Consider the following 15,608-nt stretch of genomic DNA (forward strand, 5'->3'; position numbering starts at 1 on the left):
TTTCGTTTTCTCATCTATTTCTACACTGTTTTATGTGTCAAGGATTTAGAGTAATTACTTTTAAGTAAACCAGTATTATCCCATATTCCTAATAAATCTCTATAAAGCTACAGGCATTCTGCAAGTACTAATTAAAAAAACAAGTAAGTCCCACTTCACAATTGGCTGTTATAGGGAAGAAGGTGTAGTGGTGGGACACAAGAAATAAATAATTAATAATGCAGCATACAGCACTTCTTAAAAAGCTAAGCATTTGCTCTGTGTGAAGGAGAGAACTTTTGGATGAACAGATTGCAATGAAAACATTAGCATGCCATATTTTCTAGGATGTGACTAATCTCAGACCTGTCTTAAATTTACTGTGAGGTTCTTAAGGTTTTTCAAAGAGCCAAGTATGCAATCACATTCTCCACTTAAGCTTTCAGAGGCAAAATGCATTTTAGTTTCCCCCTCTGTTTCTCCTGTCTGTTGTTTAAGAGAACCATACAGACATGTCACTGTTCATCCTCCAATGTGATGTTATACTTCACATGGAAGAATGAAATACAACGGTATTTCCCCCTTATTTTATCATTTATCCATTATTGTTGTCAACCTGATAGTGAAACTGTGTTTAAACTAATAAATTGAGATCAAATTTTCTTCCCAGTTGTTATATCCTTCTGTATCTATCGATTTCGTAGATGTGAATAAAAGCTACAACCCTATAAATACCTGTTCTAAGACCAAGAGATTTAATTTTTTGGTATCCCAAAGAAAAGAAGACTGATTTGCTTATTTGGATTCAATAAATCAGATCTGTTATATATCCTTTTTAACAGCAGAAATGTGTGAAAAAAACCACGAGAACATTAATATAGTTATGAAAATACTTTTTTCTCATTTAATCTTTAATTCCTTACTGTATAGACAAAATGAGATCTGCACAATCTGCAGAGCTCTATACAGAAAATTACTGAGGTGTCCAGTTAGGTTATGGTAGACTATAGAACAATGTAACTGTTGCTTGCTTGCTATAATTCATGCATTTAATGCACTACATTTCAGGACATCAGCATTTTTGGGGTGTTTTGTTTTGGTTTGTTTGTTGGTTGTTTTTTTTTTTAATAATTCCATTTGAAAATTTAAATCAGAACTTTAACCGAAAAAGATTAAATATAAGACTGCAATACAAGATTTCTTTTTTATGAAGTGGAATTGTGAGGGGCAAATAACTATTGAATTATTTATTCTGCCAGATGTTTTTCATGGATAAGGAATTATAAAATCCTTGATGGCTAGAGAGCTTAAGCAAAACTTTGGGGTCAGCTGCTAATTACTGAAACATCAGCACACTGATTATTGGAGATCGCTCCAAGAGGGAAAAAACTCTGAGTAAGACCAGCAAAACCAGAATAGAAAACGCCTCAGAGAACAACAAGATGACCATTGTGAATATATTAGCAGGTGCAGTAGATCTATTTGACATATCTAAAATCCCTTCAAACTATTTTCTTTTTAGGAATGCCAAAACGTAACAGCAAAACCTGGTACGTTCTGTACATCTATGCTTCATAATTCACAGGTGCTAAGGAACTGACCTTCTGTCAGTGCAACTGCCTGAGCCTTAGAAACAGAACTAAGAACAGAAAAAGCTTCATAGTAATTTCCTGGGAATGAGATAATCATAGAATTTCCAGGAAATGGTGGAAAATTTGGATCATGATACCAGTTACCCTTAAGAAATGACAACTTCCCCTCAAGAACCTGTCTACTCCTCTGACAGATAATAGAAAAACTGAAAAGTCGTGATAAATTTGAGTAAATCTGCATGCCCATCTTAGGTCTGGATGAACTTGTATTCACAAGCGTTTTTAGTTTAGCATTAAATGCCAGCACCAGTTTTCCGTACATTTTGCTCTCTGGAACTTTCAGGGATCACTTGGCCCTTGAATTCTGAAACAGGGTCTCTGATGAGTATGTTGCAGTACACTGTTGCCTGTAAGAAGACCCTTTCTCTTGATTCGAGTGAGGATTTTCCAATTGGATGCTGAAGTGGTGCAGAAGCCATCCCTCCAGGCTGCTTTGGCTTCTTGCATATTGGTGAGTGTTAGGCAGCAGACTTGATCATCCTTACTAGGGTTTTTAAGAGACATGGGTGGTTAGGCAGCAGACTTGATCATCCTTGGCAGAGTTCTAGAGAGACACAGGTGGCCTTTTAAGGGTCCAGCTCTGTTTCACAATCTCAGTGATGCTCTGTGCTCTTTCAGTGACTGCAAGACTCGCCAGCCAATTGAGAGCTATTTTTTTTCTGTCAGCTCAAAAGACCATACGGCTTCACTCAAAGTATGACTCTGCTCTGGTTCTGATGCCTCTATCAATACTCTTCTACAGAGGGCAGAAGAGCATATGGAAAATGCTTAACAGTCTCCAGCCTTCAGGATGCAGACTTCAGTCCTTGGGGAGCACCTGTGGGTGGGTCTTTCTTCTGCAGGACTGCTTTGCTGTCATTTTTAAGTTCCTGACCTAACTAGGAAGATGCTGCCCTATGCTCAAATGCAATTATATAACAGATGCCAGACTATACGACTGGATCCCTCAAATGTGGCTTATTCCATCTCTTTCTCCTGATTTTATCACAAAGGTAATGGCTATACTGTGTTTGCAAAATCCAGCTCAATGCTATTAGGAAAACTTGTCAGCATACCTGACCCTAATCTAAATGGTCATATGTATAGATGAAGGTAGGTACCACCATCATAGTCTATATGTATGCACAGAATTGTGAGAGATCCTTTCACAGTGTTCAGAGATGGTCAGTCTCTGATTTTAAAGCAGCAATGAAAGCTGCAATCATTACCTATTGTAGCATCAAACCAGCATTATGCAGATCAGTTCCTCACTACCGTAGGTGTTATACTAGTGAATTGTTCTCTGTGAGTATCTTTGTAAGAGTAACGTGTCTTAAGATTTCATCTGCTTCCTTTAATGACAGAAAGATTCTCATGTTCATATTTGGAATCCAGTTTTAAAAACATCATCATCGGCCATGTCCTACCAGAAGTGAGGTAGGTTAGCCTATCACCCTTGTGGCACAGGTGACTGATGGTGAGAGGAGCCATGAGTTTAACTGAAAATGCCAGTATACAGTTTTTGCTTGACAACTGAATACTTTCTGGTACTCATTTGCTAATGTTCTAAATAGGGCTAGTGAGGTGTGGTGGTCTGATGAACGACAAACTCATGACTTGTTTATAGGAAAAAGGAGACAAGTTAGAAAATTAACTGTTAAAGGATTTTTAAAGACTTTTAAAAATTATTATTACCTTTATTTTCCATCTGCTTTTTATTTTTAAGGGTTTTCAAATTCTCTGCCAGCTTGTTCAGTCCAGAAACTTCAGGAGCATAGGGTAATACACAGCAGGGGTTTACCGCTGTTGCTACCTCAGCCTCTGAAAAGACTGCAGCATCACCAGAAGCTATAAAAGTCCTCATACAGAAATGTAAACTACTTTCACTTCCTTTCCGCTCCCCTTGCAAATAATTGACAGTACATGTGGAAACCACTATTAGTAGTACATGCTATGCATCTTATTCTTATGATAGCTACAATGTAAGCTGACCATTCTCAAGGTGACAGTAAACCAAATCAATCATTGTCAAAATAGAAGATTCACTTCTGAGCAACTATCTACAAAATCTGCTACTTTTTGTAGTAAGAGCCACTACTGACTCTTCACAACTAACCTTAATCAATTAATACAGGATATATCAGGATCTGGACACCAAGAAGCTGTTTTCAGTGAGGAAACAGAGTAATTCCCAGAGGAGCAGTTGTTACGAAGAAATCCTATTCCAGTAGCATTTAGAAGATAAAAGTTTCATGTTCTCAAGTACTCAAAGCAGTGGAAAAACTCTATGATCTATAATGAAGCCCTCCAAACTGACAAAAATGTTAGATTGCACTTCGCAGCACTATACAGGAAGCCCCAAGACTAATTAGTTTCTCTTTTTTATACAATTGCTTTTTCAGAAATTGCTCTTGCTGCCACAGCTGGCCTTGGGACTATTTACATGTTTTTTCCACCCATTTGGGCTATCATTCATGTTCAGAGACAGCTATATTCCTTGCACAGAAATACCAAAGAAAATTATCACAATCTGAGCATTTTTGACTCCTGAGGCTTATTTTAATTATAATAGGGATTGCAAAACAATTCTGAAGATTGACTTTTTTCTCCTTAATTGTGGGCTCAGCAATGGTCATATTCCAAACTTTTTAATTTTAAGTTTTGACTCTTCCTCTTCTTGCTTACCTCGTTTAAAACCTCCTTTATATGCATTTTATGGTATCAATTCATAGTTTACATGGTAATTTGTTAATATTTTCAAGATGTATTTTAATTGAACTGAAGCTGTCAAGCATCCTTTGCAGGATGGTGGTGTGAAAAATTATTATGTTCAATGAGTTCTTTCCTGCAGGAACATCTACCATACAATCTGGAGGCACATAGGAAGAAAACCTATCTTCTGCCCTCTCATACCAAGAGAAAAAAAAAAGAGGAAAGGTTGGCTTACTAACTTACTAGTTACCTTTCTGAAGGTAACCAGTTCTCTGCAGTAGATGGGTAGATGGTTCATGAGAGCTCTTCAGATCTAAGCAATGGCTTTTCAGTGTGATCTCAATGAAAGAAATCTAATCATTATTTTTCCCCTTTCCATAAATTCATCATTTTCTGTCAATGAGTATGAAAAAAATTATATTGAATATCACTACATCTAATCCCTAGACAATTGCACACTTTCCCTTCCTGACTTTTTTTGTTGTTGTTCTTTCTCCTTCACCTCTCATTTCTTCTTTGTTTTTGTTTCTGTTGCTGTCATAACCTGTTCCTTTTCTTCCATCATATCACTTTTTCTAGCCTCCTTGAAGAATGCATCACACCCTTTCAGGCTAACACTGAGGGTATGATGCTCTTCACAAAGCGCAAATCTGCCCAGGCTTCAACTGCCTATTATAGCCTCCTTTTTCTTTCTAGAAATCTGGAACCCTGCTCTCCTGCTTGCTTCAATCCCAAAGAACATCAGGGAAGTCCTCTTTGGTAAACACAGAAAAACCCTGAGGACTTACCACTATGCAGGCTCATTTTAAAGCCTTTATAGAAGAAAAACTGATACCTATCCAATTTTAAATTAAATTTAACTGTGCTTTATTTCATTTTTCTGTCTTAGAGGATAGGGAGCTTTTCTGAGCAACCTGAGAGGACAGAATATTGTATGTCTCTCAGTATCCCACAGACTGTGCAATGACTATATAACACTTGAAATCTCTTAGCAATTTAAGGCTTTGAAATTTAAATACTGCTTAGTTCTACAGAATCCTGAATTACAAAGTGTCCCAGTGTCACGCTGAGATGGACTGCTTTGCTGGGGCAGTTAACATCTAAACAGAGAAAATAACCTGAGCTGACCAACAAAACCCAGTCAAGACTTTGATTATGTACAGAAGAGTGAACTCTTCTAGAAATTTTTGTCTAAACTGAAGCTTAAACATCCCAGTGAGAGGCTTTGATGTCACACTGAAAAGGACAGAAGGTGAGAGGGTTACGTGTCAGAGCCGGGAGGAATCATTTAGACAGGAAGACGGATTTACAAAGCTTTAAAGAGCATCTGAAACAATCTTTCAAAATGTTTGAAATGTACAGGTGGCTGTCTGATAAGTTGCTTGTCTTGCAATATAGGGGGAAAAAAAGGCCAAAAATTATTCTTACACTCTTACACTTGGGATTAGGCCATGGCACCAGGCGATGCATGGTATCCCAAGCAGGTTTTGCATCTGGTGTCAGTCTGACTTTGGTTTTGTTTGCTGGCACTTCACTGCTTTCAGTTATACCTGATGCCAACGAAGAGAGATTCTAAACCTTAGTTACAGTTCCTAGTCAGTGCCACTTACAGAAATTTTCGTCCTTAAATGCCTAAGCATGTTGTCACCAAAATATATATACAAATGAGTAGTACAACTAGCATGTAAATCTCCTTTTTAATCAGGATTATTTTGTTACCGTGCAAGTCAACATACTTTAGATTTACAAAAATCAAGGTGGCAGCTCCCCTCTGCTGCAGATGCACTGAACGAGACAGAGAGTAAGGCAGACATTCACGTGCGGGCAGGCACCTAACAGGTCTGTTTCCTGGGAGCCACCCCACATGATTTCAAGTGTGAGAGACCCGTGCTGCTCAGAACACGTACCTGGCTGTAGCTCTGGATGGCACCTCTGGCCTGACTGCTGCGGGCTGGGAGCTGGGCAGCCGCTGTTTCGCCCAGGGCGAGGGTCTGGTTGCTGTGGTAGCTGGCTGAGTACTGGAAGGACCCTTCAGGTTTGGAATTGAGCTGGAGTGCACTCTGGGAAAGGAGGCTGGGTCCTGTGGGGACAGGATTTGAGGGCAGTCAGAAAGTCTCAGTGAAAGAGCATACCTGTATTATCTGTAGAGTGAGCCTTGAAATTATCAGATGTATGTGCTTTCAACTTTTCACAGTTTGGCTTTCCAGTAATAAAAATCACATACATTAAATTATTTCTTTAGCACTCAGTCATCATTATTATTGTATTCAAGCTACAGACTACATTGATTTCTTTGCAAAAAATGTATGGTTTTGACTGGTGAAGAATTTGTAAGCCTAAACAAAGCCAACCATACTATTTGATAAAATCTTGGTTTTCAGCTCAGAATACTTGATGAGTTTTCTTTTCTAAGGATAAGCCTTGTTTATTTCGCTTAATTATATCCAGTTGTTCTGCATGGTAAATGCTAACTTGTCCCTCCCTGGGCCCCCAGCACATTAGCTCTATTGATTACTGCCACTTTGTCCTGTACACACCATGATGTAATACTTCAGTGCGTGTAGGGATGGATGCCAGCCCTTAAAATATTAATAGCTTCTCTCATCATGTAGGACTCACCCTGAACTCAGTGAATCTTGGATGCCTGTTTTGTCAGCTGATCTTATCTTCCCCATCCCAGCACTCACCGTCAGGAAAGCAAAATGTGGGCAGCGAGCTTAAATTGGGGCTGGCAGACTGAAGTGCATATCAAGAGCATGAACAGTGACACTTTCCACAGTTACGAAGTTGTTCTTTGAAACCAAAACATGTTATAATATTAATTAGGTTCATGTACAAGTGATTTAGCTTATCATGTGTCCATAGCAAATTCCCCAATTTTTGACACAAGAGTAATTATCAGACAGGGACAGGCTCTTCCTACACTACATTGTCATGTGGTTTAGACATGACCTCCCATAACCACTTTTAATGGTGAACTCATTCTATCTCCACACACAAAGAGCTACATTAAAGAATGCCCACCTAATCCTTCCCTATGCCTTCATCAATTTTAGTCTCTTTTAATTTTCAGTAAACTAGCTTACTCTTCCATGGCGTCTGGGCCCAGCAAGCAAAATACAAGACTAGAGGGTTATGCTTTGGCCATTGAATGAATTACAAAGAAGTCTACCTTCAACCCAACAGCTATTATCTACAGCATATTCAGGAGCTTCATGGGGATGATAGGTTCCTCTTCTGGTTAGCACTAACAAGCTCATGAAAGCATAGAAGGTGACACAAGCCTTATGTGACGTGAAATGACTGCGTTGATTTTGCTCCCACAGAGCATGTGAAAAGTTCAGTTTTAAAAAGACTCACAATAGCAAAATTCCAATTTATTTCTTCAGAATAACTCCCAGTACATTCCTGATACAAAGGCCAAATGTTATGACCTTTAAGTCTTTGCTACGAGGATGTATAGCTGCTCCAAAAAAATTTCCACTTGAAAGTGTGCAAACAACCCCACCTCCAAATTAACATGGAGAATATTTTTTCCCCTAGCCTGTTTCTCAGAAATGGTAGAATCTTTATAACTGGTATTTTCCAAAAAACAACCTGAACTGTTCATATTACAAACAAACTTTGTAGGCTGTGGTCGTGGCTTAACCCTGGCCAGCTACTAAGCCCCACGCAGCCGCTCGCTCACTCCCCCCACAGTGGGATGGGGGAGAGGATTGGAAAAGTAAAAGTTAGAAAACTCATGGGTTGGGATAAAGACAGTTTAATAGGTAAAGCAAAAGCTGCACACGCAAGCAAAGCAAAGCAAGGAATTCATTCCCCACTTCCCATGGGCAGGCAGGTGTTCGGCCATCCCCAGGACAGCAGGGCTCCAGCACATGTAACGGTTACTCAGGAAGACGGCCATATGCCATATCCCGAATGTCACCTCCCTTCCTTCTTCTTCCCCCAGCTTATACATACTCAGCATGACATCGCACGGTATGCAATATCCCTTTGGATAGCTGGGGTCACCTGTCCCGGCTGTGTCCCCTCCCCATATCCCGTTCCCCTCCAGCCCTCTCGCTGGCAGGGCCCGAGGAACTGAAAAGTCCTTGATTTAGTATAAACATCACCCAGCAACAACCAAAACCATCAGTGTGCTACCAAGGCTGTTCTCACACCAAATCTAAACCACAGCACTGCACCAGCTAAGAAGAAAAAAATTAACTGTATCCCAGCTGAAACCAGGACGGCTATGTAAAGTGGAAGTGTTTGCATCTAAATGTAGACTGGAATTATGACACTATTTTACATATCAACACAATATATACTGCAAAGTCAATTGCATTCATCAGAATATTCCAGGTATAGGACAAATCTAGAAAGTAATTTCTGGTCCCTGCATTTTCCGTACAAGTACAGAAGGAAGCAGGGCTCTAGGTATGCTGTGAGGTTATTAAAAACCTATCACATGCATAGGACAGCTGAACTTAATCCTGCATGGGTGCTTGTCTTAAATCCAACATTTGGTAGCTTTCCGTTCCCTGACTGAAAATAGGGTTTACTAAGCATTTTCCCATTTTAGTGCTTTTTTTTGCAAATTTTGTTCTTTAATGAAAGAAATATTTTCACAGTGTTTTTTTTTTTTTTTTTTAAAGAGCATGAAGAATATACAGGCTTAGTTTTAAAATATATCTGTAGACTTTATTTAATATTTTGGATTTTTAATTTTCACTGAAAATTTGCCTGTGATCAAGTGACATGATTAAGTTCAGAAAAATCACAAAAGCATAACTTTCCCAGGAGGGGCAAAAGTTGCAGCAAGAAAGCAATTTTTGTGCATGAAGGTGTTTGTACTCATTCTGAAAGTAATTATGCCGTGACATTTCTAAAGCTTAAATAATGATTAAACTATCACATGCTAGTAACTCAATATGTTTCAATTTTCATTGCATCTGGCTTTCAAGTGTTCCTTTCATATTACTATGGCTCACTAGGGGATTTACATAGCCAGCTATAATCACATACATGGGTTCTCTGCACCATTTAGCCTAAACACTTCCATGCACTTTAAGAAACTTATCCAAACCATTAAAAAAAAAAAAAAAAAGAGTAGAAAGTTTGGAGCACATGGTTTTAAATTTATTAACTATTGTATAGCAGTTTTTATTTTGTACCTTAACAAGTAGTAACGATCAATTAAAACATATACATTTCAATAAAGTAATTACACCGTCATTTGAGAGAGACAGCCAGATATTTAAATTTTAAATAATCCCACATTTCTCAAGCAAACGTAGAATGCAGTTGTGGCTGCTTGCCTGTAAATAGTAACTCCGTCTAAACCAAGCATACAAATGCCATGAAACATTTGAGATCAATCAGCATGATCTTGGAAAAACTCAAGTTTGTTTTTCAGGATTTAGGGACTACAAGCAGTCCCATCTTGTTTGATATGGAAAAGATGGATCACTTTTCTCATTAACATTTTTGAGATTTCAATGTGAAGGCAAAATCAAACCTTCTGAAGACCCCTCAGCTCACCCAGAAGAGAACAAAGTGGTTTGTTTATGTACTTCTATATGCTGATAGCTCTTGACAACAAACTACTTTTTTTTCCTGGCAAAAATTTAAACTCTGCTGTGTTGGTATAAGAAAATGTTTGTGCAAATATTTTTCATTTGTTTTCAGAGAATTTAAGGCAGCTAGAAACTCTGTTTTCAGTTAGGCACTGCAAATCACTAGCTGACTGCTAGAACAATTCAGTCTTATTTGTTCCCTTAATGCTACATAATTAACTACCAATCCCCAATTTAAAATAAGCTTAAGAACAAACACTACCAGCTTCACAAGGGTTAATTTAGCAGATCCCAAGGATCTGTAGTATTGCTTTAAAAATTCATACTAAATTTTACTTCTCTTTGGGGCTATGGGGAAGATATAACTACCTGTTTTCCCCTATGTTTTTTCATCATCACATAAAAAAAATAACACCTATTTTCTTTGTGAAAGAATGTTAGTGTTGGAATATTCATACTGGATAGTACCAAATTTTCACTGCTTCAGTCAGTGCCACTTTCTTCCTATATTAAAATACTAGCAGATATTTGTGCAAATTCAGGAAGCTAAGTCAGAGCCATCAGACTGCAAGAGGTGCCACAGTGGACTAACTTCAAAAGATGGAGCAAGGTATTGTACTTAACTCTTCCATTTGTCTCCAGTTTGGACTGCAGACAATACCTTCCTCTTCCTCTCAACCCCAGGCTGGTGAAAGTCTCCCTGTCTTCCTCCCCCTGGCTGCTGTAACCTGGCTCAGTAAGGAGCTCAGGGTGTGCTTCTTGCTTGGGGGACAGCCATGGTGCGCTTAGGCTGGGGAAAGCTGCTGGAACATGGAGAAGATCAGGCAAGAAGAGAATGAAGGACATGCTTACATCAGGGAGCCACCCCACAACGAAACCTCAGAGGTGATGGGAGAGCACAGGACTTTCCTAGGAACCAGAGAATGGAAACAGGTGTTCCCTTTATGGTTTGCCATGCCTGCCAGCACCTGCGTCTGCAGAGACAAAAGCAGTCACCTGTTCAGACAGTATGGGGAGGAGGCAGGTTGTGAAGCTCTTTTAATTAATTACCCACCCCTCTTACTGGCAGTTACATTGACTTCTATATGGCTACTATTTTCGTTTCAAAAACCTAATAGTTTAAGTTATCTGGAGCACCTGAGGGTACCTGGCACACTTACTTCAAGCAAAGCAGGGAAGACAAGCAGATGAAGTGCAGGACTTGGCCCTGCTCCGAGTCCTACCACTGGAGAGAGCAGCACTGAAGCCTGCACTTGCTACCTTCCTGGCATGTTGCATTCAACAAAATAAGCATAGCCTGGCGTTACACGGAACAGGCGGATCCATGGCATTTACTACAGTATGGCAAAAAATGTGAACCAGTGAGTTATAGGATCCATCACAAGCCATAGAAGGACAGCTTCCACAGTATCTCTCTGCTTCTGTCAAGAGGGGGGTCAGGGAAGTTGGAGGCTTGGAACCAAACCCCAGGAGAAGCTGGGTGCTCAGCAGGCTGCTGTGATCCACAGACCCAGGTGCTATGATGCCCAAATTAAGCAGAGACAACATTACATTTAAAAATCGGGGGGGGGGAGAAAAAAAAAAAAAAGAAAAAAAAAAAGAAAAAGACTGATGTGCATCAGCACAGTACTGAATTTTGACTCAATGAATACTCATTAATACTGACTGGAGCTTCAGTAAAAGATGACCAAAAATAGGCATCATCACTGACAGCAGTTGAAAAGCCAGGGGCACTTGGTTAGGAACGAGAGCTGCCAAGTTAGCATGTTTTCGTTTTCTTCCCTTCCCCCAGGGGGTAGGGCCTTGTCTAGTGACCACAAAAGTAGCAAAGCTCACCTGAATTCTATCCCATAGTGGTCATAAGCAGAAGCCTATCTCACATAAGAAACTCGGTAGGAAATTGGGCTCCAAGGAGCTTACCAGGCTCAGAAGTTAAGCAGTCTTCTAAGTGGTGAGAGGCTGGACCTTACACTGATTAGAGATGGAGGGCAAGGAAACACATCCTATTAAATGTTGTTACTTGTAATATTACTAGATCATGAATTAGATTTTTTTAAAAAAAACCAAATAAATGATATAAAGTCTGATAAGATTTAAGTACAATCAGTATTTGTGATATGTATCTTTACCTACAGGGCAGCAAGTTAAGGTAGTAGGAATCTGTGGAATGTCTCCATTACAGACTCAAGAAAACTTTGTATTTTTTCTGTCTTATACTGTCGTGCCGTTGCTGGGTCACAAAGCAAAATAACCAGATGAATGTGGGATTCTTGTAAAGGACTCACAGAAAAAAAACCTGAAGAAATTGTTCCCCATGGGGATATCAATGATAGCCTACACCTAGCGTCCACCAGCCAAACGTCTGAAAAGTTATTCCTGTTTCCTAATCTTTAGACTGCAGTATCTCAAGGAATACTTCACAAATTGTAGCTTCACAATATGTAACAATTCAAGATGATGCTAATCAATAGTATGGTCAACCTTCAAAACAAACAAAACCAGGCTGAATTATGAAACAGGACTAATATATTACAGAATTTATCATGGAAGAAGTATTAAATAAAATATTATCTGCTAGTTGTTCAATTATAAAATAATTACCATATAATGACAATTTCCACATAATACTATATTATTACAAGATAAGGGCATGATTAATTCAGTATTCAAAATCTGTGCAATAATTACTTCTAATGGGCTAAAATAATTACACTACAAAGTGCAGAAACATATACCTAGTCAGCCCCCATGATGTGACTGCACACTTGGTTACTTAGCTTTTCATATGAAGTTCCCAACAGAAATATCATGCAAGTAAAAGGAGAAGTTTGGTTTGTTTGGTTTTTTTCTCTCCTTAAGATTTAAAGTCAGTTAGTTTACCAGGGCACATTTCCTTCTCCAAGTAAGTACTAAAGTGGAGCACTACTACTGTGTTACACATTTCCATTTGGTCAGTCATGTATTGCGATGCCAGTTGTAACTGACAGAGAAAATAGACTAAAATGTTTAGGAACGAACATTTAATTGTCTCCCATACCAATTATAAACAACACTTCACTCACCTTCGATCAATTGACAGAAGTAGTAATGATAAATTGTAGAGTAAGTGTAAATAAAGTGTGTTTAATTAGTGTGATTAATCACTTCACACATTCTTCAACCTGCTTTGCTCATTTGGGTAACAGTTGAAAGAAAGGACTAGCAAAACTAATTTAATGTCCTTTAAACATTCATTTACCGAGTTAATAGGTTGAGGTGCCTCACATCCCAGTGAGAGGAACCATCTCCAAACTGTTAGTATATGCCTAATTAAGGATTTCAAATACCAAAAAGTCATCACTTACTGTTTCTTCTGCCTCTCACGTCATTTAGTTTGAGCATGAAATATTGATTTCTACCCTATAACCTGGTATTTTCCTTAGTTCATTGAAGTGCGTGTACTCATGGTAAGCAGTTGCTAACTGCTTCTAAAACTCAGTTGTATTTGTTACCCTGTTTTGCAAAAGAAATGGATGATTAAGAGAGTGTAAAAAAAAAAAAAAAGGATGAGGTCAGAATATCTGCAAAGCGGTCACTCAATTTCTGAGGTTTCAACTGTATTTGGAATGCTGGGGGAATCCTGGAACTATACTGCAAGAATAATAAAACCAGGGATAGCTCTTGATGGTAACCTGCCAGTGTCCTTCCACAGTATTTGACAGTAAAGAAGAGGGAAGGATAGTTAAAAGACAAGGTAGAAGGACCTGTTCCTAGTGATGCTAAATTCTTTGGCATCTGGTACATCCTGTTTTCCAAGTTCTGCTCCCAGAATTCAGCTGCTGGGACCAGTAAAGAAGGAGTAAACTTCCCGTACAAAACAGAAGGGTAAGGAACATTTGTTTGCCTGTTTTAAGCCCCTGCATTCCAGTATGGCCTATTTTTGAGGTCATCTGAAACATTCTTTGAAGAAACTCTCCTGCTGAGGTGATTTAGGGTGGTTTTGGGAAGCTGAGTAATGTAAGTGAGGGGAAGGGAAGCCCTGGAAGTACCTCGGGGTGGCATGGAGCAGCCCCCTTGGCACTGAAGTTCAGACATCTCTCCCCTCTTCCCCATTTCCTAGTCTCTGAGGAAGGTGCAAAAAGTGCAGGCAGAAGCAGTGGAGGCGGGGGGCAATTGTGGGGGGAAACACTGGGAACTAGACGAGAGACCTTTGTGGCTATCAAAAAATGATGTTTTCTTAATTACAGGCAGAAAAAGGAAAGACTAAAGAAAGGCAAAACCTAAGATCTGCAGACAAAAATAAATCCTGTCAGCTACAACTGGTCAAACAGATTCCACAGAAAAAGGACGTTCAAGCCAACTGTTAGTCAGATCTCCAACAGAAGATAACAATCAGCTACAATAGAACTAGTAACAAGCCTTGCCCCCATTCTCCCTCCAAATCCAGGACTAGTACTAGAATTGTACTAGGAAAATATTTAAAGATCTACCTTCTAGGAGATAGTATTAAAGATACCAGTACTTTTATATTACAAGAAAAAATGCCACGGCTGCAATGTAACAAAGGTATTTTGTACCCTAGGAATGAAGAATGTTGGGAAAAAAGTGGTTGTTGGGGGGAAGGAAATACTAAAAATTAAGAAATAAGTGATAATAAATTATATGCTAAATCAGAAGCAGCTCCCTTGGTATGAAAAAAACTTATCTCTTTAGATGAGAAGCAGCAATTCTTAAATGAGCACACTGAAAACAAACTTGTTCTAGAAAAAGGGAGAGTAATTTAAATGCAATACCATGCTCTACCAGCATTAAGAAGGCTATGTTCTACCTAGAAATACAGAGAAGGGCTTCAGTGTTGCTATAGAACCTATTCTTAGGTACTGGAAAATAGGATTGGGTGCAATGCATTCAGAAATGTAGAATAAGTTCATTTTCATCCAAGAATTCTATAAATTATATATATCTGGAGAAAAGATGCAAAAACTAGGCTGAAACTATTATGTAAGGGAACAATACAAGGATATCCCTTCTAACTCTCTTTCTGACCTAATTATTATTGGAATGAAAGATGAAGAACACTTTATTTCAAGAGTAAGCAAACCGAGAATAGCAAATAGTTTCATTAGGTGCTGATAATATGCTTTTTACACAAAATACAAATTCTGCTGTTATTGTAAGAGATAAACAGAGGTGTTGGCTAGGATTTGAAATAATAAATCACTACTCCAAGGCATAACAAAGAAGCAGAAATGTCCACAAGAAGTTGTAGAAAAACATAAGTCCTGAAGTACATAGAAAAGAGTAAGGCCTGCATCCCAACTGGAAAGTAAATGGTTCTTTTTTGATTACTTATTTTTAATGGTCATATTGAAATCCCAGATTCAGGGCAGGGGGTATAGCACCAATGTCTAATTCAGAGAGGATGTCTGACACTACCAGGTTTCCAACTACTGCATAATGCTAATGAAGTGCCTCCAAAGAAGAGGGAACCCTGTGTGATTAAACTAGGACTGCAGAGCGGCAAATGGGATCTCCTCTTAGTGTTCAGTAGAATCATGTTTCAAAACTGGCACACGCAAAATATTGCCCAGTGGTTAAAATTCGCTGACTGTGCACTTCTGAGGGACAGGAAGAAACCCAGAGAGAAATAAGCAGTTCTTCAATAGCTGAGCTTAGTAAGTAAGTATTTAATGCGGAAGGATTTCTTTAGGGATAGATAGCTTTTATGGCAAAAATTTTTAGGCAA

The 15,608-nt window shown here is 38.9% G+C and overlaps 1 protein-coding gene across 9 annotated transcripts in view; it reads right to left on the reverse strand.

Annotated features, from left to right (window-relative positions):
- CTNND2 (catenin delta 2) overlaps positions 1-15,608 on the reverse strand; it is a 679,304-nt gene that overhangs the window by 292,919 nt on the left and 370,777 nt on the right. For all 9 annotated transcript variants that reach the window (XM_055800247.1, XM_055800253.1, XM_055800250.1 and 6 more), the window contains one exon: positions 6,230-6,402. In XM_055800247.1, coding sequence (XP_055656222.1) covers positions 6,230-6,402 — 173 coding nt within the window. The remainder of the gene's footprint in view (positions 1-6,229; positions 6,403-15,608) is intronic.

The sequence above is a fragment of the Falco peregrinus genome, chromosome 3 (genome assembly GCF_023634155.1).
Source record: "Falco peregrinus isolate bFalPer1 chromosome 3, bFalPer1.pri, whole genome shotgun sequence".
In the NCBI taxonomy this organism is placed as follows: domain Eukaryota; kingdom Metazoa; phylum Chordata; class Aves; order Falconiformes; family Falconidae; genus Falco; species Falco peregrinus.